This window comes from Larimichthys crocea, chromosome XIII, assembly GCF_000972845.2.
Source record: "Larimichthys crocea isolate SSNF chromosome XIII, L_crocea_2.0, whole genome shotgun sequence".
In the NCBI taxonomy this organism is placed as follows: Eukaryota; Metazoa; Chordata; class Actinopteri; family Sciaenidae; genus Larimichthys; species Larimichthys crocea.
The window spans coordinates 36,617,293-36,641,122 of record NC_040023.1 but is presented as its reverse complement, the minus strand read 5'-3'; the positions used below and the strand labels follow the sequence as shown (position 1 = coordinate 36,641,122).

The following is a 23,830-nucleotide window of genomic DNA, read 5'->3' as shown; positions in this document are numbered from 1 at the left end:
TTTGGTGGATTTATACCAATATCCAATATAAAATACTCCAGATAAAGTTGAGAAACAATAAAATTGAACTTGAATATATATTTTTATTTAAAGTATTTACAGTTTTTCTTCCCACAGATAGCACCACATTGTAAATGTTTTCATGAAAGAACAAAGTTGCCCTGTTGTTTTGGGATGATGTTTGGCGATGCACAAACTAAAAGCACAAAAAAAAAAAAAAAGAAAGACACTTCACGTTTTGCTTGTGACCTATACATGCCTTTATGATGAATTCAGCGGGTCTACAAAAATGTGGCTGCGGGGAAATGAAATGAAATGATTTGGACATGGATGTTAGGTGGGTTTGCACCATGCACAACGATCTCCAGCTTCATTTGGCAGGATTCAGCTCTGCGGCGCATCACGTTTAAAAAAAGCTGGCACGAGGCGGGTTGGTGGAAGTCTGTTTGCAGGCTCCAAGGGGCTGAAGTGGCTCTTCTTCTGTTTGCTCCTTCTTGTTTTCATCTTAATCTCTGCTGGCGAACTGCAGCGTGAAGAAAGACAAGATTAGGGAAAAAGAACAACAGTTCAGAATCTCCAATCTTTCTCTAAAACATTTTCTGAGCGTGCAGTCGTAGCGCGTCTCACTCATGTCGTTGTTTCGCGTGATGGCCATGGCAGCTCTGGCGCGGGGACCCTGCTGGGTGAAGTGGTAGCCGAATTTGAGGATGCTGGAGTTGTTTTCCAACATGGAGGCGATCTCCATCTCGACTGAGTCTCCCAGCTTCTGCCTCTGTACCCGGAGAGAAGAGGAGATCTCAACAACATCTCAACACTGGATCTCACGAGGTGAGTGAAGATACGAATGCAAGGTGAGCTGAGCTTAGCCTAACTAACCTGGTTGTCAATCTTGAGCTCCATCAGCGTGGCATTGCTGGCCATTGCTTTGACGACCGCCATCATGCCGTCTGCGGTGATGAAGTTTGACTCGATATTAAGACTCTGCAAGCTGGTGTTCTCCTGCAGCATCTCAGCACATGCCTGGTGCACACACACACACACAATAACCTGTATTACGTTTTGATACCAAAGAAATTGAACCAAAAACAGTGGAAAACACGTAGCATTTGACGCCGTTCACTGAAACATCATTTCATATTGTAACTCACGTAGGCCACAGGGTCGTTGCTACGGGTCGCAGCGATGCTCAGAAACTCCACGTGAGAATTTCCCTTCATCGCTTCAAAGATCTCTTTCAGTGTTGGGATGGGAATGTCCTGCAGCACAGACAGAGGGCTGTCAGTGATTTGCCTGCACATTTTCAGAGATTATAAACAGCAAAGACTAAAACTGTCGTCTCGGAAAGAGATTCGGTAGATGTTTAAGTTCAGCTGCAGGTTCTGTTCAGATGTTCGCGTCACTGTTTTTCTGCCTGTGCAGCTGACCTTGATGTTGTTGAGGTTGACTTCAGTCAGGCTGCTGTCGTTGTTGTGGATCCTCTCCAGGGTCTCTTCCACGTTGGTTGGGTTTGGCGGCTCCTCTGGGAAGAACTTGAATGGATCTGGTTTGACTACACCTGCAGGAGACACAACATCAACAGCTCAGAGACGCACAGAACAATACGTTCACCATACAGTATATTTCAAAGAAATATCTTGCAATGAGCCTGATGTTGAAGAAAGAAGAGGACGTGCTGCAGCCCTGTTCAGGCTGCAAACATCTTCTTGTAACTAAAATAAAAAGATTAAAATGGTTCATGAAGTGTTGTCACACGTACTGTTGATGCCCTCTGTGTTGGCGATGGTGCCTGTGGTGCCCAGAGCATCGTAGTACTGCTTGTTGCTCATCAGCGTGTACATTCCAAGGATAGCTGCAAGTAGAGGAACACAATGACTGTGACGTTGGAACGAGATCATATCACATGTCCTGGATTGTGCTTTTTGTCACAGCGTTATACAATTCATGTTCACTGCTGCATTTGGAGTCTAAAACCAAAACATTGAGATATTGTCTGAGCTCGGCAGGAAACGCCGTCACTGGCTGGAATCTGACAGTTTGCAGAGGCCCCTCGAGGAAGTAACGATACTGCACATTTATACACAAGATTCAGGGCGAGGGGGCGGTGGGTGGGTTTCTAACAGTCTCAGTGTTAAAAGAACACACAGGAGTATTTCTGTACAGAACTTCCTTCTAAAGACAGAGTTTAGAGTTGACGTTGATGTAATCACGTATGAAATTTGCCTTTGGAGACTTTCTGTACATTTTTGGTGCGTTAACATTACATACTATAAAGAGGTATTCTTATTTCTGGCTCTGTTTATTTTTAGGTAGAGTATGATCTTTGTGGACCAAGAGAGCAGAAAGTCCAATTCATACCCCCTAAAAACACACACACTGGTAGCAGATGCTGAAAAAAAGCTGCAATAAATGTTTTGTTTGGGAGTTGATATGTGAATATATCTGAGAATAAGCATCTATTTACACATCCAGAAGACACAAGGCAACATTAACATTCATTTGGAGCTTCACCTGGTCAATCTAAGTCTAATATTTACTCTTTCTTTTTTGGCTCTATTTTTGGTTTCCTCCAACTCCTGAGGGAAATGTCTATTTAGCTGCTCAACCTTCTGACTTTGTCTGCTGATCGGTGCTGAGCAGGCAGCGCACAGCGGGCTTATCGTGCCTTGTTTTAATCTTTTAAACAGCTGCAGGCGGCATGCAGGAAGAGAGCGACAACAAAACAACAAAGCTGCCGGACGATCGGGCTGAAAGACACTAAAACGCTTCGCAGAGCTGGATCTGTGACTCCAAGCAACCCCACTCACATGTTATTATGTAAAGCCATGACTGATTAGAGCAGCTTCAAGCATCCAAATTTAAAAAAAGCTAATTACATTTTTTAAAAAGTACTCATTATGCAGAACGCCCCCGTTTAAAGTGCTAAATGATTTTCATCTAACTAATGATGCATTTTAATGAGGGAGCTAATGCGTCATATTTTATGTGCAGACCATGTATGTAAAATCTAAATATGCAGTATTATGACTGCAGATGTCAGATAAATCTCGTGATATGAAGTAAAATGTACAAAAACTACATAGTGCTCGTTTAAATGTTCTTTCCATGTAGTTTCAAGCCAAAATAATTAAAATTTGAGTATTTTTCATTGATTGATTTCATTGATTTGGTGATTTGGTGACAATGTATTGAAAGAAAAGAATAAATTCAGAAAGTCTTGTTCTGCAGTGAGGCTATATTAGTCTCTACATCATCTATAAAATCTCATTTTTACCTCCCTGTTTTCTCCTGTTGTGACCAGAAGGGGGCAGATCTGCAGCTTCGTTTCTCGCCCTCTTGTTGTTGTAACCTGCCAAACTGTGTCACACGCCAACTGCTGTGACAGCAACCCCCTCCCCACTCTACCCTCAGCTCCACCCTCACTCCACCTTCCCACCCACGCCAGCCTCCTGACCCGGTGTGGGGGAACCATGGGAAGGGCCTTGTGAGGAGAGGGAGACCAAGGAGACAGCTGCCTGCTCAGGGGGCAGGAGGAGGAGGAGGAGGGCAGAGGGAGGGCGGCGTTACCTACCATAAACACCCCGTAATCATCTGGTGTGGCCCTGAGAATAACCCACGGTAGCTGCACAGCACAAACTAGACTGCAGATAACTAAAAAGCTCAATATAGCAACGTGTTAAGATGAATAAAACGTGTAAATTAAGTCGCTGTTGGACCGTTCTCCCTCTGAGCTCACGAAACTGTTCATCCCCTTTTATTCTGTTTGCCAAAAAGCCCACACAAAAGACTGACAGAGGCTAACTGAGGTTTAATCCTCATCTGGACTCCATCCAGGGTTAAAACGGCGGCCTCTCTGACAGGACAAACAAGCCTCCCATGCTTTGTCTTTCCGGATGCCTGCCTGTGTGTTTGGCCTGTCAGAGAAGTCATTTATGATTTTCAGCATGTCAGGCATGCAAAGTTGGAAACTTTTAGAAAAATGTGGGATTTCTAATACAGAAGTTGTAGGTTTAGGGGTAAGTTTGGGTGCTGGGTGCCTAAATTGTCCGACTTCTTATTAAATGATTTAACAGGACAACACACTTGTCAATCTTTGGATTTCTCCACATGCCAAACTGCATGGATCTGCAACATTCAAACAGTTCGGAGGTGGTGTTTCCAAAAACAGAAACACAAAAGCTGAAGTTCAGGAAATGGACGAAACAATGTATTTGTCTGGAAGCTTCGATCATTAGCGTGTCCAAACCGTCCGAAAGCGTCTACCGTAGTAAACAAGAACCAGCTGTATATCATTAATAAGTTTGTAGGATTCCAAGTTATATAAAATAAATCTCACTTTATGACTAGCACATCGACTGTGTAGTATATCTACACTGTGTGAAAGCTGGTCCTCCGTGCCCCGCTCCTCACACTCCAGCAAATGTTTCAACATGTTGGTCATTCTTGGTCAACCTGATGCAGCAAATGGCTGATGTGTAATAATCTGTCATCCATTCCATACTCTATCGTTTATTTGATGTCTACATAAGGAATAATTAGCTACAACTAATTTAAGGGTGAATTAATAAAATGTAAACGTGCAAATCTCAGGTCACATTCCAAAAACTTATTAGCTTCAGTAAAATGAATTTGAGCCTCAGGAAACATGAAAAACAGTCTTTCCTATCTGTGAACATGCAGCTTCCCACTGGCCTGTTTTAAACAGATACAGTATCTCCCCCCCTCCCTCTCTCTCTCCACCATCCCGTGTCTACTCCACCCTTCCTTTGGTGGTGGCCCGGGGCCAGGCTTATTTATTTTTGTGTTGCTGAGCATGGGGGAATTGGACCCCATCGCATGTCTGGCCGTGTCCATTAGCCTGGGACTACCGAGCCGGGAAACAATGTGAAACTAACGGCAGAGAGATAACTGGGTTTGTACAATAGAACTATGTGGGTCAGAGCCACTGTGACGAAACACTGAAGAATAGACCTTTGTCACGGCAGACATATTTGCATAGCAGGAAACACGCAGGTGTAATTGATATAAGAGCGACTGCATTCCTTTTAGATGAGCTCGAGCTTCGGGGTACTGACATGTGCGACAGTATCATGGTATGGTTCCACTGGTATTGTAACACTGGGCTTACTGGGACACAAAATGTCTGCCACGAAAAAAAAGGTGCATTCTCTGGTCTATTCGCTGTTTTCTAGCCAAATATAAGTGTAATAGCATTAATAAGGACAGAAACTGTACGTTTATTTTTGGTGGTGCAAATGAAAAATGTAGTTATGTCTTGTCATGCTGCTAATATTAACTCTAATAGTAGTAACAGTGTTTGTCTAACCTGCAATATCACACATCTCTGCATCTGTGGCATTTTTCAGAGCCTCCTCCAGCTCCGGCTCCAGGATTACCTGCTCGTGCAGGGGGACCTCCGCTGGTTTCTTGGCCACGAAGGCCTTTCCTGGAGACGGAAAGAACAAGACGAGTTAAGACACGAAAGCAGAGAAGATGAGAAAGAACAGAAAGGTTTGATGTACGGCAGACAGAAAGAAGGGGGAAAGCGACAGGAGAGAGAAGATCCGGAGGGATTTTCTTCTTTTTAAAATCTTAATATAGTTTCTTAGTCGGAATGCTTGAAACTATAAATTTTGGACTCTGTTTTGATAAAAGCTCAAGTTTCCCAAAACACGAGTAAGCCACGACTTATCACGGATTTAAGGACCAGCTCTAATAAACTCAATTTTCCACTGGAGCCTTGATGGTACTATTTTGTCGTGCTTTTTTCCCCCCACAATTTCAGTGAACACACACACACATAAAATAAACTAATTTCACACAGGATATGCCTGTTGCATTATTGGTTTTATTAGAAGAGTTGCACAGGAACTACTGTACAAATATTCTCAGCCACATCATTTCCTGCTAATAACGTCTGGATTTGTCAGCCTGTGCGACTACGATGGCCCCAAACTTCAGTGATCCGGAAAAAACCCACACAGACCCGAAACTAAGAGTCTGAAGTGCAGTGATGCATCGCAGAATACAATACTGCACAGCTGTGTGAGTGTTCGGTATAAAGCTGTGCTTTATATCGAGTATATATCATTTTATGTGACCTCTGCTGATGTTTTACGGCGCAGAGTGTGATCTGGAAAAGGAAAAACACTGAGGGGAACGTCTCGTCTTCTCAGGATCATGTGATGGAGACACACAGCTCCATCACATGATGAAGAATGGAAACATTTACTGACTGTGTGCGACTAAAAAAGAGAGATTTCCTCTATATAAATTGAACTTTCTGAGTTCCTCAGACCTTTCTTCTCCCCAGTGAAGGGCACCAGGTCCTCCCTGTCCTCGTGCTCCAGAGCCTGCTTCTCCAAGTGCTGCTGCAGGGCGTCGCGGTCGAATGGACCCGTCGGGCTCTTCTTCGTCTGGTCACGCTGCCGGAAGCCAGCGGGCAGCATGGCATTCTGGGAGAACAAAAGGTCAAATGCTATGTTGATGTGACATTAAGACTGGAGAAGACGGCAGAGTGGATTCACTGAACAGACGGCTTTAAACTGCTTCATGCATCACGCCACACGGTTTATGAATGAAAGGGAAATCCCTGATTTTTCATCCTTCTAGCTGTAGATGTGTCCAACAATGACAAGAGTAATGCAATAAAGTTGGACTGATTGTCCTGAATCCTGCAGGATTTGTTGACATCTGACCACCAACGAAAGTGATCAGAAGCCCGGGCCGGACAAAGACTAAAGAGAATCCATCAGGGAGCTTCCTCGTACCTCGGGGTCCATCTCCTGCAGCTCATACTCCAGCTGATCCAGCTCCTCGGCACTGAGGCCCTTGAGGATGGCATCCTCGTCGATGTCCCTGGGGTCTGACATGGCTCCTGAAGCTCCGGCTCACGCACACACACACTCACTCATGCACACCACTGCACACCCCTGGATGAGAGGCAGCTGTGAGACAAGGGAAGAAAGGGGGAGAGAGAATGGTGAGGTATGGGGTGAATCTGCACTTCAGATATTTACTGAAAATAAAGTTTACTTGCAATAAAATACTTTATTTGACCCAGGAGCTCCCAAACTTCTTCTATGTCTTATGGTTTTCATATTAATGCATTGTATATCGCATCATATTGTACAGTGATCTGTTTTTTGGCACCTACAGGAGAACAGGTGTTCAAATTATTAAAACATTTAAATCACTCTGTCCTTATTTTACCTGGGGGCATCCTTTCAAGGACCATTGGGGGGGGTCCCCGGCCCTTTGGGAACCACTGTCCTTGCCAAACTGTTTCATGATCTTCATCGAGCTTATCGGCCGCCCTATCCAGAGCGCTTCAATAATACGCCAATGATAATAATAGATGCATTTCCAATAATAAGTCTGCAATACTCAGGATGGGAGAGTCTGTATGAGTATGCAGCTCCAGGTCACACGCTTACATAAGATTCATTTTCACCTTAAAACACACACAAGGAGGTGAATAACCACCCACTGGAAGCAGCAGAGCGAGGGACGCAAGTAAAGAAAGAGAAAGAGAGAGAGCGAAGTCTTTGTAACTCTAAACCCTTAGCTCACCACGCAGCAACTAAGAATAGCCGAATGCAGAGAGGAGAGGGCGGAAAGTGCAATCCCTTATTTATCATTGATGGACACTCGTTCACAGGGGACACACCCGAAACATATCTGCAGCCGGTGATGAAAAAGCACAAACACAAAAAGGACAAACAGTCTCTGACACAGTGCAAACGACACAGCAGGGCCGGAGTTTGAGTAATGCAGCTATCAGGTTTGTAAGGTGCAGTGTTTTCATCTTCAGTCCAGATTTCATCCCAACTTGGCCAGAGAAGAAACCCGCACTACAGTTAAGGTCACAGAATGTGGTTTCCTTCAGCCAGCCTGCCTTGTATGTCAGGAACTATTAACATCTGTGACCTGTGATGGCAACACGGGAATTGTGACGCAAGTATATAATTTACAACATTTAGGCTCAGGGATTCATTTCAGGGATATTTAGAAACTCTGATTGAGGCACTGTAGCCCCGAAACTCCGCCGGACACGTTTCAGCCACCTCGCAGCTACGACACTGTTTCGGCCCGTCCTGCACGCGACTTCAAACCCCACCAGGAGCGTTTCAGAAGCCCGTCAGACCTTGTTTACTTGCTCAGATTTTCCTGGTTGAAAATCCACCGGATTCTCTATGCGGAGGCCCGCTTCTGGGACGCTTCTGAACCGGACTGTGGTGGAGCCAGTGGGGTTTAAAACATTGACTAGAACACCCACTGCGTGCAAGCACATCGCAACGTGGCGGTGCCTGGTGGAATTTGAGGGTAAGACGTAAAATTTGGACATGATTTCCAAAAACTTCACTTCCCGTCAGTCCCTCTTAGATGAGCTCGGTTTCCAAAGAAGTCTGCGGCATTTCTAGGTGATGTGAACTTCATCTGTAGATGACCTGCGTTTACCAACAACGGTTCTCTGAAGCATTCCTGAGCCCGTGTAGTAAAACCCTTTATACAGTCATGTGGCTTTTTAATGCAGCCTGAAGGGTCGAAGGTCACGGACATTCAGTGTTTGGTTTTGGGCCTTGCCGCTTACGTGAAGAGATTTCTCTGGATTCTTTGAATCTTTGAATAATATTCTGGATTGTAGATGGTGAAATCCATAAACCTGTGTCCACAGGTGACGGTTGCTGCGTTATGCAAACCGTTTAAAATGAAATGATTTAGTATTGACTGAAATGATTTGACATTTGCAAAGACACACCAGATTTCTGATGGTTAACTTGCAGAGAAGGTGCTGTACTTTCCTGTGACCGTAACCTTGTTCTGCTCGAGGTAACTCCTGTTTGTTTGGAGTCACTGATCAGATTACACTTTATTAGAGAGGACACACACCCCTACACAAAATACACATTCCTTGTCATTGTCTGTACCCACATGCACACAGAAGGTGTTTGCAGACGTACACCATACATTTCCTCCAACTTCTATAAACCACAGCGATGCAAAGCTGGGCACAGACACGTCAAATCTGCTTTTTCGTAGCTGAAACCATTTTTTAAAAAAGCACCTGTTTGAATGTTCGTGCGTGGCTGGCAGCTCCCTGTTGAAGCTGTGTGGCTCTAATGCGTAAAGCCAGTGACACAAACACCGGATCACACGGCTGAGTGTCGAGGAAGATGGAGGAGATTTAAAGGATGAGGGGAAGGAGGCTGCAGCTCAAAGGACCAGGCGGAGGATAAATCTATCTAGACTACACTCCACCACCTTTAACTCTTTATATAAACTTCATCAACACAAAATTACTAGGCAATGATATGATGGAGGCTTGACCTCTGACCTTTCTGTGATTTATATTCTTATAATGACGTAAAGGAAGTTTTTCCTTGCCACTGTCACCATGTGCTTGCTCATGGTGGGACTTGTCGGGACTAGTACAGTCTCGACTTGCCTTGTACAGAATGTATTATCAGTTTTTATGGTTGTTTGTCTCGCTACAATGTCTAAATTGCAACATTTTGGGGCCTCGTGGCTACGGGTGGTTGTGTAAATCAAAAAGAAGAAATCAATATTATTGTTTTTAAATTATTCAATGTCGACCGGTGATTAGGGATTGTTTTTCCAGACACAGGAGGACGAAGTGCACCACTGCCTTATGTTCTAATATGACTAAAAACATATATTGCATGTTAGCAAGTTGTGTAACATTACTGTCATGTCTTTGTTTTGGCTGAATGTATTTTAATCTGCACTAATCAGCTGCTCACCTGGAAGAAAGCATGCTTTTAATCCTACGTATAGTCCAGTTTAGAACATGGGTAATGGTGCTGGTGTAGCATTTAATGTAGGGAACACTGTGAGACTTAAGAAGTGAACGCGACCCCAAGGGGGTCCATCCGAACGAGGCTCATGTGATTTAGCCTTTGAGCCTCGCATATTGTTGAGCTAAATACATTCGGACACTTGAGCTGAGAGTGAGAGCTCAACTGGGGTGTCCTACTGTACGACAGTACATCTCCACTGTTCCTACAAATCCAAAATAGATCAATACTTTATAATTGGGAGGAAATATTTGTTGTCAGCAGTAAAATACTCTCAAACAGCCACGCTGTGTTTTCATTTGTTTGGACGTTTCATTTGGCTTCATTTCCACATGCCAGGATTTCTCCGACCATGCTGGAAACAGGCTGGTTGTTTGTGAATGTGCATCTGTCCCCTGCAGTCCCAGCAGGCTTTCTATATGGACCAGAACAAGCTGGGAGTGGTTGCTTGTCACCTGCCGCTGCCAGCTGGCTCCGGACGTTTCTTTTTCCAGCTTAAAATCTCAACCATGTCCATCCTCCACCTGCAGTTGGCGTCTTTATGAGAGTCATGACATGAGCTGAGCCTGTACGTCTGCATGTTATTGGGCTTTGAGTCATGACAGCTACTTCACATTATCTTTAAATATTCAAACCCCAACAGGAAGTGTGCCAGGCCTGACTTTTCCTCCCCCTCCATACGTGATGCAGGTCTAATGGTGTCAACACCAGAAAAAGCTCCATGGAGTCACATTTCTTCAGTCCTGACCTGGAACAAGTCGTACACATTCTGATCCAGAGATGTGTTACACCTACGTGTGATTCTTCTTCAACACATCAGAGCAGAATTTGACATCATTACCACAGCAGCAAGTTCAATATTTTAGCTTGATTACAACTATGGAGGACGGCAAGGCACAAGAAGGGACAGAGAACCAAACTTTCAGCAGAGAATGGGAAAGACAAGATGATATCACTGTCCATTCAGACAATGTGGGACATAAAAATATTGTTTCCTCCATGTTAAGCATTTAGCAACATAGCTAAATGTTTTGTTCATTGTTCTTTACTGATAAAAGAAGAAGAAATAAAGGACTCAACTTGTGAGATTCAGCCGAAGACGACGAATCATATTCACAGCGTACAGATTGTGCTTCGTTGTCTCCAGTTTTGAGTAACTTCCACTTACTGTGTCCAAAATCACTCTATAGCGGATTTTACAACTTCAACCTCCAACATTTTACTTGAGTTCCTGAATTCTGAGTGTAAAATGAACGCACCTTTAAAACGACCTGTTCATATCCACCATGTGAGTCCACACACCACCTTTCTACAGCAGCCCAGAACAGACAAACTAAACACCGGCTCTAGTTTGGGCTTTTCGTATCTTTCTTTTGCAGGAGGTTGCAATCAACAACTACAAGTCTAAGTCAGACACGTCCTTGATTTACTGCTCACTATGGAGTAAACTATGGAGTGTAGATTATATACAGGGTGGTGAATGAGTTAACGAGTCAGCGAATCAGGACACAGTGATAGACATTCAACCTGTCAGAATTAGGTTTGGTTTAAAGGAGTTGGTGTCCTGCTGCACACAGGTGGACAGATTACACATCTTCAGCTTGCCCAACTCTGATGTGGTTAATAAAATAATATTATTATCAGAGACCAGGAACATTTGAAAAACTATATTTCTAAACATAATGCACGATTGAGGGAGTTTGGACCTGCAGAGCCAACTGAACCCAAACAGGAAACACATGTATGAGTGAACAGGAGGCAACTGTGTGACTGTATCTGAAGGTGTTACTGGGCTCCATTGTCAAACATTACACCCAACATCTCAGAAATCTCATCGATCAAATGCTTTCTCCATCAGCTCATGTTGTCCTTCCACCTCCAACCATCCGTTAAGTTTCTACAAGCGTGTGCACGAGCACTTTGATTGCAGTAAAGATTTCTCAGCCTGAGTTGAAGAAGCTGAAGAAGCTTCTTGATTTTGTAGCAGAGGTTGGTGGAAGTCTGGGAAAACAAGGCACTTAAAGTAAAAACATGATTCACTGCATGGGAACTTTTACAATTTCTTTTTGTCCTCGTCCATTAAGGAGCTCCAGTATCTCTAACAGGGCTGCACAGTGAGGAGTTACTATGTGTTTTATAAGTCGAAGACCATTACAAGGGTTTAGATTTCACAGTGACAAAGGTTATACACCCATAAATGCTCCTAAATGATTTACACTCTGCCTCTGTGCCAGGGCGTTTGTATCTCTGAAGTCATTGCTCGTAGATAGAGGTTCTATTTTTTCTGTGTTGGTAGCAGAACAGTTTCTTTTTTTTCAATGACGTTCAAGTTACGTTGCCACCGACAGCTCAGAAGATTTGTCACCATCCTCGGGTCGCCTTCTCCACGTCTTACCGCCCAAGTGTAACATTCCCAAATCTGCCCTCAGCTTAATTTTAGCTTCACAAGTCAGCTACTTCCAGCCGAGTGAGTCCTCCCCGGCTTGGGTTGCTCTTTGAGACTGTATCGAAGCTCCATTTTGAAGCCCCTTTGCTCCAAAGAGGATGAATTTTTAAAAGTTTGTGCAAATACATGTAAAGAAGCAACAAGTGGAATCGTTTCTCAGGGCATGCAGATGTTTTGCATGTGGTTCATGTCGATAAGACACTGTCACTGAAACCACTTTTTCACGCTGTAACTGAGCTGAATCCGCAGTAAGGTCACGTCGACATGAAGAGCAACATCTCTACTTCATCTGACACCAATATTAAGACATCCATCCCCAACAAGACACACTAATGGATTCAACTGGAGGGCAAACTTAACCCAAACTCGACAGCCCAATGAGACAACATCTCCAAATCCCCTGTGACGAATTAACAGCACAGCGATGAGCAGCTATTGGACGGCTTAACCCCTCCACATACCACACTGATAGCTTCATTTGGGCTCCCACAAAGTGGCACAAGTTGAGAGCTTCGGCCTTATTGCTCGTGCATATCGAATAAAATCCAGTTGGACATTAGTTCACCAAACTTCTGCACAGAAACACTTGATTTTTGGGGGGCATGTCCTCCCATTCATGCTGCAGCTTTTTCCTCCCCATTCCACACACAAATCTCACACATGAAGCTCTGGTTAAAGGAAGTGGAACCCCCCCCCCCTCCCAAAAAAACAAACAAAAACCAATCAACCCAGACAGACAGATTAAATTGAGGATCCAACCCCAACATGTCGGCAGGACTGACAGAGACAGAAGGAAGCAGCTCACACCTACCTTCACAGAAGCGCAGTGCTGAAGCCCCTCGGCAAGGCAGAGCCTGCAGTTAGAAACCAGAGAAAGTTATTTCTCTTTTTTTCCTCACCCCCTCCTCCTCCTCTCTCTCTCTCTCTCTCTCTCTCTCTTTCTCTGTCTCTCTCACTCACTTTATCCCCCTCCACCCCCCCACACTCCCCTTCTTTCTCTTGTGTGTCAGGCCTCAGGGCTGCTATGCTGAGACAGACATACTGACGGATGGCACTTTGAGAAGTCAGCATTTTATTATTTTGGATGTGCGTGAGGAGGGGGTGACAGAGAGAGAGAGAGAGAGAGAGGCATGAACTCATGGGTTCATTAATCATTCAATTAAAAGTGAGTGCAGTCAGAAGGAGAAAGGCTGACATCTAGTGGTTTGAGTGGAGTCGTGCCTCATTCTCAAACGCACGTCTGGTTGTTGGTTCCTCATACAGGGTCGGGATTCAGTGGCATCAAGTGGCGCTGCAACCCCCCCAACATGTCACCCTTCATTCCCGAGCATGACGGGGAAACTACAGTGCACGGAAACATGCAAAAGGTCCTGAGTTTACTTTGAAACATGGTTCCTCTTTATGATTATTTGATTTGCGTGTAAATCGCTTTGTGGTGCATTTTATGCATGACTTATGCTATAGAAACCAAGTTTAATATCATTAGTATACTACTATTATTATTACCAAGTGTCAGCAATGCTACTGTGTGTTCATATCCACAGTAATCTACAGACAAAAGTATTACATATGCATTATGAATTATTGTTTTACTGGATATAACAGGACACTGCACACAGAGCATAACATTTCATTTTAAAGCTCCACTTGAGTCACAAAACTCCAAATAAATACTAATGTTGCTTCTCGTCTGATGGATGGAGCTGTTTGCAAACACATTAGCCTTCGATGAAGTAATTAATCCAGTGATTAGCCGTGAGGAGGTTTTGCTGGAAGGCAGACAAACAGCAAAACTGTGCAAGGCCTCTAATCTGAGACTGCATGCTATAACATGAAGCTGGAACTTTGTGGTGAGCCGCCGCTCTCAGTTCTCAATAGATTTGAATGAATGATCTCCTCGCTTTGAAATACAGTTCTTGCAGTTTTAACCTGTTACAGTTTAGTTGAAGATGCAGGATGTTAAAGACAGGAAAAAAAGAAGAAGTCAAAAACAAACTAAATCATCAGAGAGAAGCACAAAGACTGAACACACACAGACAGACAGAGAAGGAAGACACATGGAGTGAATACACAAGTGAAGCAGACATTAGATAAAACAAAGTGTCTCTCCTCGTCTCTCATCTTCTGTCATCAAACCATGTGCCCACTTTCCTCGCATCTTTCTCCTTCAGTCTTTTTATTCCTCACTGTACTTCAGTATAGTCCCGTCAAAGCTCTCTCATCGTGTTATCATAACATCATCACTTACAGTAATTCATGAGGTGGCACACAATACCGAATCCCCCCCAAACTTCACTGTAATTCCCCTGTTTTCCCTCGGTAACTCTTTACTGTAATTACATGATATGATGAGAAAATGATATGATAAGAAAAACCTTGTCTGCAGTTTCAATGCTTTGTTTAGGACACTCTTCCTTTATTTAAAATTCTGAGAAATTATATGTCCTGTTCTGCACTTTGGAGACCACAGCAGTGAGCTGTTTATGGTACAAAAGAACGATCTACACTCTTCTCTTGAAATGGGACCAGCTGGGCAACAAAATAGTGTTTGTTATACCTTGAAAGTAAGTGGAATCAACTGAGCCTCCCTCTCCACCACCACCAGATGGCAGCAGGAAAACACAGCGGCTCTGCAGCCGAGGCAGCTTCTTATGAAATCATTGCCTTGAAACAGGCAATTCCCTGTGTTTTGACTGTACAATGCCCTCCAGTGTTTGACACTCGGGCTATAAATGAGCCAAAGGGCTGCATGAGAAAAACATGACATTCAGTTGAGCAATAGTGAGCTCATTATGTGTTGAGGGGGGAATAAATCATCTAGTCAAAAAGGTTTTTGTTTTGAGGATTTCTAAAGTGATAATTGTTCTGATTTGAGCCGACAGAAAATGTTATTTGTGTAATGTTGACAGATGTCTATTAATAAAACAACAAACATGGTTTGTTCACACACATTATTGCAAAATGCCTCGATACCTGTCGGATGCTTCACATAGCTGGACTTGAATGCTATCCGACGGCATTCTGTTCCTCTGGCTGTACAGTACCATAGAGATACCACTGACAACAACAAACAAAGGTGTGTTCACCTTTCATTCGTTTTCCTTCTGTATAGATTTACATAATGAGTGTGAACAGAAAAGCACCTGAGTTCTCACGCCTGCTCGCACCTGTCCTTCTGTCAGATAAGCTTTTGCTTTGTGTGTTCAGTTTGTCTGTTTTTTGCGAGTCTGCACAATTTCTTTCCCCAACGTCCTGATGGGATCTATTGCACCTGCAGCCTCTGCATGACGAGTTACTCTCTTAAAGGGTCGGTTCACTCAAATATTTGAAGTGAAGTGTGAAAAAAAAATTATGCAGATGCTTTCAAAATATTTTTAAAAAATTATCCACTCAGGTTTTGATGGATCTAGCTCACCACAATCGAGGGGAATAGAATAAAGTTTGTGCCTCTCATAATCCGAAAATAGAATTTACGTAGAACACATCAAAAGTAATAATGAGTAGTCTCAGTGAGTCACCACATGACAGGGAAATTAAAATTATTAGTTCACGACTCAAATATATGTCCTCAAGTTTGAGTCTCTCGTTCTCGGCCTGTGTGACGAGCAGTACACACAGCGGTTCGTTCATACGGAACGGTCTTTCGTTCATTTGTTGCGTTTGAATTGGCTACAAGAAGGTTACAGCACTAACACTAGTTAAAATAAACAAAATGACTAAAGATGAGTTCAATTTCCCATCCGACTGATCAGAAATCAGTAAAAAGACTCGAATTTCCCAACACTAGTCTAAAGACAACAGTCCCAGTTACTGTGGATAACCCCCAGACGTCACTGTATGCATTTTTTGTTGGACTTTATTCTTACTAAACAGGTAGTCCCAATGAAAACATTGAGATTGAGGGATTACCCGCAGTAAACAACATCGTTTCTGTTGACATGAGAAATTTCTTTTAAAAATTTCCAAACACCTTGAGGTGAATTCTTTTGGAGGGGCAATTTTCAGAAGAGAATATGTCATGTGGGTGTTATGTGGGTGTGTTTTACGTATTTCTGTCATTTGGGCGAACGCCTGAAATTTCCTCTTTATTCTTACGAAACTGTGTTTTTGTGTCAGCTCCTCGTTTCAGCTTTACGCCCTTTAAAAACAGTCACACATCGGTTTGAACAATGTACGGCCTATAAAACCTGAAATGTTTTTATCCATGTCAATAAAATCTACATTGTTTTATAGCAGTCATGTACGTAATGACAAATGTTTGTTCCCCCTTGAGGTCAGCTTCCTCTTACTCTGAATTTAAGTTTGACTCCAAACCAAAAAAACCTGAATTAAATATGTGGGTTTTTTCTAGTTCATGTTCAAACTAAATAAAACTGGTCGGACATCCATAAATCTTTTAGACTACTGGAATATTTTTTTCACTGTGGTATGCGTATGTGTGAGTGTGTTTCCTGTTAATGAGTCACCGCAAACAGGCGGAAGTGTAAAGTGATCTGACTAAGATTGAGAAAGAGAGAGAAATATAGATATTCAGACACGGGTCAGCGTGGTCCTTACGGCGTCCGCAATCAAACAGGGAGAAAAGAAAAAGAAATGTTTTGAGAGCCAATGACAAAAACTGAAAGTAAACTTCAAGACAAGAAGATGTGAGCAACCAGAAACTAATCGTGAACACATGAACTGAGTCTGAGTAACCGAGCCAGGGCAGACGAAATGTGGCAACCCAGAAAAAAACAAAACAAGTCTGTCTGCCAGCTCTGCTGAGACGCTTCCTGCTTGTAGAAACACACGTTAGGTTAGTTAGTTTTCTACTACAATAAAACTCAAAGTGTGTGAGACCAAAGCAAAATTCAATATTTATTTGAGAAGGAAATTCAGTATGTCAGAGCCTGAGGGTGAAGCAGCAAAACAACAACACTGCTTTAAAAATCTGACTCATCTTTCTCACCACCCTGTCACAGGTTCAACATTTCGGAAAATACGCTTTTCGGTCGAGCGCCACATCGATACCATGCTCACGTCTGACAGGCTGGTGTCACCGATTGACACCAGTGTAGGTGATGCTTTGTTGCCTCAGCCTAACCAAACCGCAACCGTTTCACAACATTAAAACCAAAGCGCTCGTTTTTTGTTGCCATGACGAGAAAGGTCGTTCTGCATGTTGTCGCCGTGACGGCGGACGTGACACACAAAATGTCATTATTCATACACTGTAAATATGAAGCTACAGCTGTTGTATTAGAACCATTCTCCACGCCACGTTAATAACTTTGAGTTCTGAATAAGCATGTTTACATTTTGAAGCTTTGGAAATACTTGTGTTTTTATTGCCATAGCAATAAAGCTCATTTGAATTTGAGAGCGAGGGGAAGGAGGAAAGGCGGGGTTCTCCCAGTCGAGCAGGGAGTCAGCGGGGCTCTCCCCTCATATTCAAACGCAGAGGTCTCTGGGGACGATACAAACTCAACAACAAGGACTCTCTTCTGCTTTTTTTGTGTGTGTGTGTGTGTTTCCTGATAAATGATCACTGATCTTTCCCTGCTCTTCTCTCTCGCTTTGTTTTCCGACCACAGACAGCCCGCTGACTGGAAACCGGATGTTAACACGAGATGTACCTTCTTCCTCATTCAGCGAAACGGGGATATACACACAAGTGGGATTCTTGTCAAGAGCATTGTTGTGTGGGTAACGTGACCACTGGAGGGCGTACGTGAGTGTTTCCAGTGACATTTTCAAACCCACCAGACAAAAGGCCTTTGTTTCATGAAGAATGTGGGCCATTCTCCTGCTTCTCCTTTGTGTGTGTGAGTGTGTGAGTGTGTGTTACGTGTGCAGCGTGATCACAGCAGGAGTACATCTTCCTGTGTTGACAGAAAACACAAGCCCTGTCCTTTGCTGACTTCACTTTGTGTTTGTGATGTTCCCAGAGGAGAAGCCTTCATGCCGCTTGGCACCAACAACACTGAGTGAATATCAAACAAACCACATGAGAAACATTCCACTGTGTCAGACTGCGCTGAGGTTAATTCAGCCCTCAGAGCCGGCCCGAACCTGTTTGCCTCGCGCCGCCGAACAAACAGCAGAGAGAGGAAGTGCTTACCTAAACTCAGTTTTATTAAAAATGTTTAAATGTAAGCACAGCTTGAAGAGAGGGGCGGTGCTGGTGTTCAGGTTATAAAAGAGTCAGATTACATTTTAAACGTGGCAAAGGTTAAAACGTGATAAATGGTGATAAGATAGGACTAGGTGGGACAGCAGATAGAGTCATGTCTTAAAGGTTAATAGTTTTAGTTGCAGTGATTAAAGCTGCTATGACAATATAAAAAAAAATGGGCGAAGACCATGGTGGATCACAGGTGGAGCTGAGGCGGGCTGAGCGGCCAAGTCAAATGCTACTAATGCAGGTTTAAAGGTCCGGTATGTAACATTCGTAAGAGCTCTTTTAAATCTACAGAGAGAACAAGTCCTCTTCCATGGACTTTCTACAGTAGCCCAGAACACACAAACCAAACACTGGCTCTGGATGGACCTTTCATGTGTTTTTGCCTGTAGTTTCTCCTCCACCGCAGGTTTTCCGAAGTTGGAGGCACAAACCAGTTTCAGGGGAAGGTCGGTCAGTGGAAGTGAAAGAAATTTGCATCAGTTGACGCTGGTTATAAAAGAAAGTAGAAGTGAAAGTGATCATTACGCAGAATGACCCCATATAGAGTGTCGATTTTTGATACTGAGGGGTTATGACGCCTTCACGGACAAGTAAGCATCGTTTTAATACTGTGGTTGGTCAAAGAGGTTTATTACGTTAACTCATATCACTGCTGACATCATGTGTACTCACGCTAATCTACAAAGACTTTCTGAGCGTTTATGGCTGAGAACTGCAGTTTACAACCGGAACTTATCTCTACATCCATACTTAACTGCTATAGACTATATACAGTTATAGTTAATACTGGAAAAAGACTGACTCACGCTGACTGTAACACACTTTAGTACAAGCACATAAAACGTCAACCAATCACCTGTGAACTCTCTTTGTGATTTGGAGGTGAGCCTAACCTGCTGTCAGTTTATCCAGTCAGTTTTATTGATCCTTGATTATGTTAGAGATCACCGGATTGTTCAATTTTTCAGTTTTTCTGAGTTTGCCTGTGACGCTTTGGATTAAAAACACCCACTAAATGTTTTACATCTCACAAATATAGAGAGGAATCGCCACGTCAAAGTAAAATACCAATAATAACTGGTCGTGGCAGATGGACGACCACCATGAGTTGGGTTTTTCCTCGCCACTGGTTTACACCTGGTGCTCGCCCATGGTGGGAGTTGTTGGGTCTCCCACCTGCTCGAATTTCTGTTATAACTCAATGAATCAACTATTTCTACTGTAGTTACATAGATTTTACGTTATGAAGAATGTAGAAATAGTCAAACCTGAGTGAATGTCCTTAGTTACCTTTCATCGCAGCTGTTGTTAGAAACACTTTTTTGGAACGCAGCATCACTGCGATGACCTGTACTGGTTTACGTTCACCAATCGTCACCAGGTGTGGTCATACATGCACCTGTGACCACACAAAACAGCTGCGTCACCTTGAGGCGTGGCAGGATGACAAATCAGATGAAGTGTTGCTCCTTCTCTCTCTGAATGAAGGGATGAAAGACCATTTGTACAAAGTTCTACCTCAGTTTGTTGAGGGATGTGACACATAACTTCAACATTTCCTCACCGGTGTTTATTTGGGTTTAGGTCTGGAGATTGTGAAGACCATAGGATGTGATTCACAACAAGTGGTAACAGTTCCAAGGAGCCAAAACAACTTTTCCCCACAGCTCTGGAAGCTTTTCAACCTCAAAGCACAGAGTGGGACATACTGATCATACAGATGGACAGCTGAGGAGTGAATTATGCTGCTGGGCTGGTTTGACTTTCTGATACTTCTTTTTGTTTACAGAGAAACTTCTCACAGTTGGAATGGCATGAATTCAAGCTGTAGACAGCCGCTGTTCTGCGTTTTACAGCCAGCTTTTATATATTTTTAGCTGAATATCCCTTTTAAATTCCTCTGGGTGAAGCCATGAAAGGTCATAAAAGATAAGGGGAAGTTAAACATTAGATGAAAAATATAAAAAACACGAGAATCGCTGACCCATTTCGAGTTGTTTTGGATGGACGGCTGACAACAATGACAATGCAAAGCCGCAGACATTCAGTGATGGGGAAAATGACTGAAGCACCTGTAAACACATTAGCATTCCCTCTGGTGAGGGTGTGAGACCGAAATGTAAAGAGGTGATAAGCATCATGGAAGCTGGATGAGAAAGGACATCTCAGACATGTCGAGGCAAACGCTGCTTTGATGATGTCTCATCCTCTTTACGTGACTTTTGCTGCATTGCTGAGCGTTGTGTAAAGGTGATGTCAGTGTCGCCATGGTGAAACAACAAAGTAAGAAAGTTTGTTTAGGCCGGTTGAAACAAAGTTCAACTCATCTTTATTAAGAATAAAGTGCAAAGTGTACAATATCATATTATTTTCCTTCACATTGGCATAAAAACACCCAACAAACACCCAGTTCTGTACATATAAACATATAGGATGAAGTTATTTAGTTTATCTCTGCACCCTCAAGAAACCTGCAGTGCATAAAGACCTACGTTTCCAGGTTTTCTTTTCCAGTATTTCAAGGCCATTTTCAAGCACCCTCCTTTAATTTGCATGACTTTCTTTCTCGTACACAGGATCCATACGTTTTGTATGTTTGTCTGACGATCTCCTGACATGATCTCATTTAATATGAGTTGTTGAAAATGGATTTGTCCCAACAGACATAACATAACATCCATACTCATACTCAGACAGAGATTACAGGGTTAAATATGACTGCACGGTGCAGCCAGCACAATAACTTCCACCATGTTGGTCTCTCAGCTACCTCAAAAGGTCAGCATTGTTGGGACTGTATCAAATTTGTGACTCAACATGGAAAAAAACATTCACATGGACGTACCTCGACCCAGTGAACAAAACCTGATCGCAGTGACTCCACTGAAGTGAATCGATTTCACCATTTTTAATGCTGCTGTGACGAGGCCTTACAGCTGTCACGTCAATTTTCATTTAAAGGATGACCAGCGTACAGCAAAAACATGTTTTTGCCAAGCCAGCTGCTTTTTGATGTTTTATGCCAAACAAAAGGTGTAATTGTCCTTTCAGCGTTGACAGACGTCTCACGAGAACGACCACAGCTGTAGTTTTCACCAACAAGAAGCTCTGTCTTCATAACAGGAACTTGGGTAGTTTCTCTTTCACGCTACGAAGGACATGGCTGCAATCTGCAACTACGCTGCTAGATGTCACTAAATCCCACACACTGCTCCTTTAAGTTTAGGATCTGAGAACTTCTTCCACCACTGCCTGGTTGGCTGCAGAGTTAAGTTTCAATGATTTCCAGGAACAGAGAGTGCAGTTCCAGGACCTATATTTCACAAAAGTTGATGTCAGGATGAAGAGTATTGAGTTATTGTGATTTCTGCCTCGCGAGGAGTGTTGAACGCTCCCTTTAAGATTTCTATTTACATTATCACATTAGAAGAAGAACAATGATCCAAGCCCCCCCGGCTCTTTGTCAGGTAATAATTTTATCCAATGTTTTGAGTACGTGGGAGGCAGAAATCACTATCTTTGTAAGAGAGACAAATGATTACCTTTAAATGTTTTTAATAACAGGATTTGAAACCCCAAACTTTGTCATCAGCTGAGCTATGAGTCTTTTCCGAGGCATAATTACACTATTCGGAAGGGAACGTCAGCTGGATCACAATGGTCATCAGAATTATAAGAATCAACGTGAAGTCGGACTCTACATAATCATTATTTTGAACATTTGAATTTATTTTGTTGTTTCAATAACGTGACATCACTCTAAACACGAGACGGACAGGTGAAGAAGAGATGGTGGTTTCCCCAAAAACAACAAACAACTCCAACATTTATATAAAAAGAAACAGAACCACACAAAAGAATCTAAAGATAGAAGAAAACAAACGTTCAGACCGCCACACACTCTTTTAATTAAAGAGGACATTTTCACTTCGGCCTGAGCGCTCGTTGTGGCGCTGAGGCCTGATAAAGTTGAATGAGTGAAAAGCTGAATGGAGCCAGACGGGAGGCATGCGTGGCGTTCACGGTCACGTGGTGGATCGCGTTTCCTTTGTCTCTGAACCCCACGGCCTGCTTTGTCTGAACGAGGGGATCCGATTTCCCCCATCGTCTTTGATGTCTCCTCCTCCCACGCTTCCACGCCTCCTCTCTTCAGCCCGTATACTCTACCCCCCTCTTCCTCCACATACCAGCCCACAGCACACACACACAGTCTCACACACCAACACACTCTTGCCTTCTGCTTACGGGAAACCCGACACAAGACTGCATCTGGAGGTGAATGTGTGGCCATGAGCCAGAATACCTCATCGAATAACCGCATGTGGAAACTATTCAGGACAGAAGATAAGAAGCTTAGAGCAGAACCAGAGAGCTTCATGTTCGAACAGAACATACTTTTAAGGAGCAGAAAGAGTACAGAGAAAAGTACAAGTACTGTAAATGGACTTCAGCTGAAGTAGAAGTGACATTATGTGCACTGAAAAAGATACAAGTACAATAAATCCATGAAAGGACTGATGGTCGACCGGACTTTGATGCTGGAGTTCAGAATATTTTGTTCTGAGCAAACGAAGGACTGACAATAAACAATTTTGAATCCCCAACCCAAGTCCTTCTCCATGTTTGGTAATACAGAGTGGGAGGTCTGGAAACACTGAGTGCCTTCTAAAGGAAAAGAAGTTCAGAGCAACAGATCTACGTTATAGAGGAGAAATGTGAGAAATCATTTATAGAAACAAATTGTCTTATTTATTATTAGTTGCTAGTTCATTTGTGGTGATTCTCCCAACTACTCCTAGTCATAAAAACCAAGAACAGATGTACGTTAGCTGAGAAAGACAAACTTTGTGAAGAGTTTGATCAAAATTGGCAGTTTGAAAACTTGAAATCTTCCCCATGTATTAATATACTCCAGCACTACATGGTCCATGAAGGACAAACATGCTACAGGCTGCAAAACAGAAACTAAACAAGCCCGTCAGTCTTCATGCTGCAATTTTGCAAAGCAAAATATTTACATTCAGCAAGTGACCTAAATTTCCATATGGCCCGCCTATGGAGGGATAATCCATCTTAACGATCTCCATCTAATTTATGCCACAAAACAACATGTGGTATGTAAAGCATCCCTTTGATTGCATTGTTGTGGGGGGCTTGTGCTGTCAGAGATGGCGGGGCCCCCCAACTCTGCCAAGGTCCGCCAGCCAGACTGCCGAGGTCAGGGTGGGCCTCTTCCCGCACACAGCCGGTTCAGTACTGAAGCGGCGTTCTTCCTGCAGTCGGGCTGATGTCAGGGCCGAGGAATGTAGAAAACAGAGCACACTGGGGGGCCTTGTTCTCCCACAGTGAATAGTCCTTGGGCAAGAATCCAAACCACATGCCACACACAGCCTGAGAAGAAGTGAG

The 23,830-nt window shown here is 43.2% G+C and overlaps 1 protein-coding gene across 1 annotated transcript; it reads right to left on the bottom strand.

Moving 5' to 3' along the window:
- Positions 1-240: 240 nt before the first annotated feature.
- Positions 241-13,226, bottom strand: tmod4 (tropomodulin 4 (muscle)). Its single transcript, XM_019270579.2, has 10 exons — positions 13,073-13,226; positions 6,768-6,944; positions 6,296-6,452; positions 5,324-5,443; positions 1,757-1,849; positions 1,425-1,555; positions 1,149-1,256; positions 877-1,020; positions 628-772; positions 241-523 (listed from the first exon to the last, which is right to left on the bottom strand). Exons 2-10 carry the CDS (start codon positions 6,867-6,869, stop codon positions 501-503), a joined length of 1,023 nt encoding a protein of 340 aa, XP_019126124.2. The 5' UTR covers positions 6,870-6,944; positions 13,073-13,226; the 3' UTR covers positions 241-500.
- Positions 13,227-23,830: the final 10,604 nt, after the last annotated feature.

Bases quoted from the DNA above. Each gene is read 5' to 3' on its own strand.
- tmod4 (XM_019270579.2), bottom strand. From the start codon at position 6,869: ATGTCAGACCCCAGGGACATCGACGAGGATGCCATCCTCAAGGGCCTC. The intron at 1,556-1,756 runs GTACGTGTGACA...TGTCTCCTGCAG, and splicing joins CAACACAGAGGGCATCAACA to GTGTAGTCAAACCAGATCCA. The intron at 1,021-1,148 runs GTGAGTTACAAT...TGTGTGCACCAG, and splicing joins GCAACGACCCTGTGGCCTAC to GCATGTGCTGAGATGCTGCA.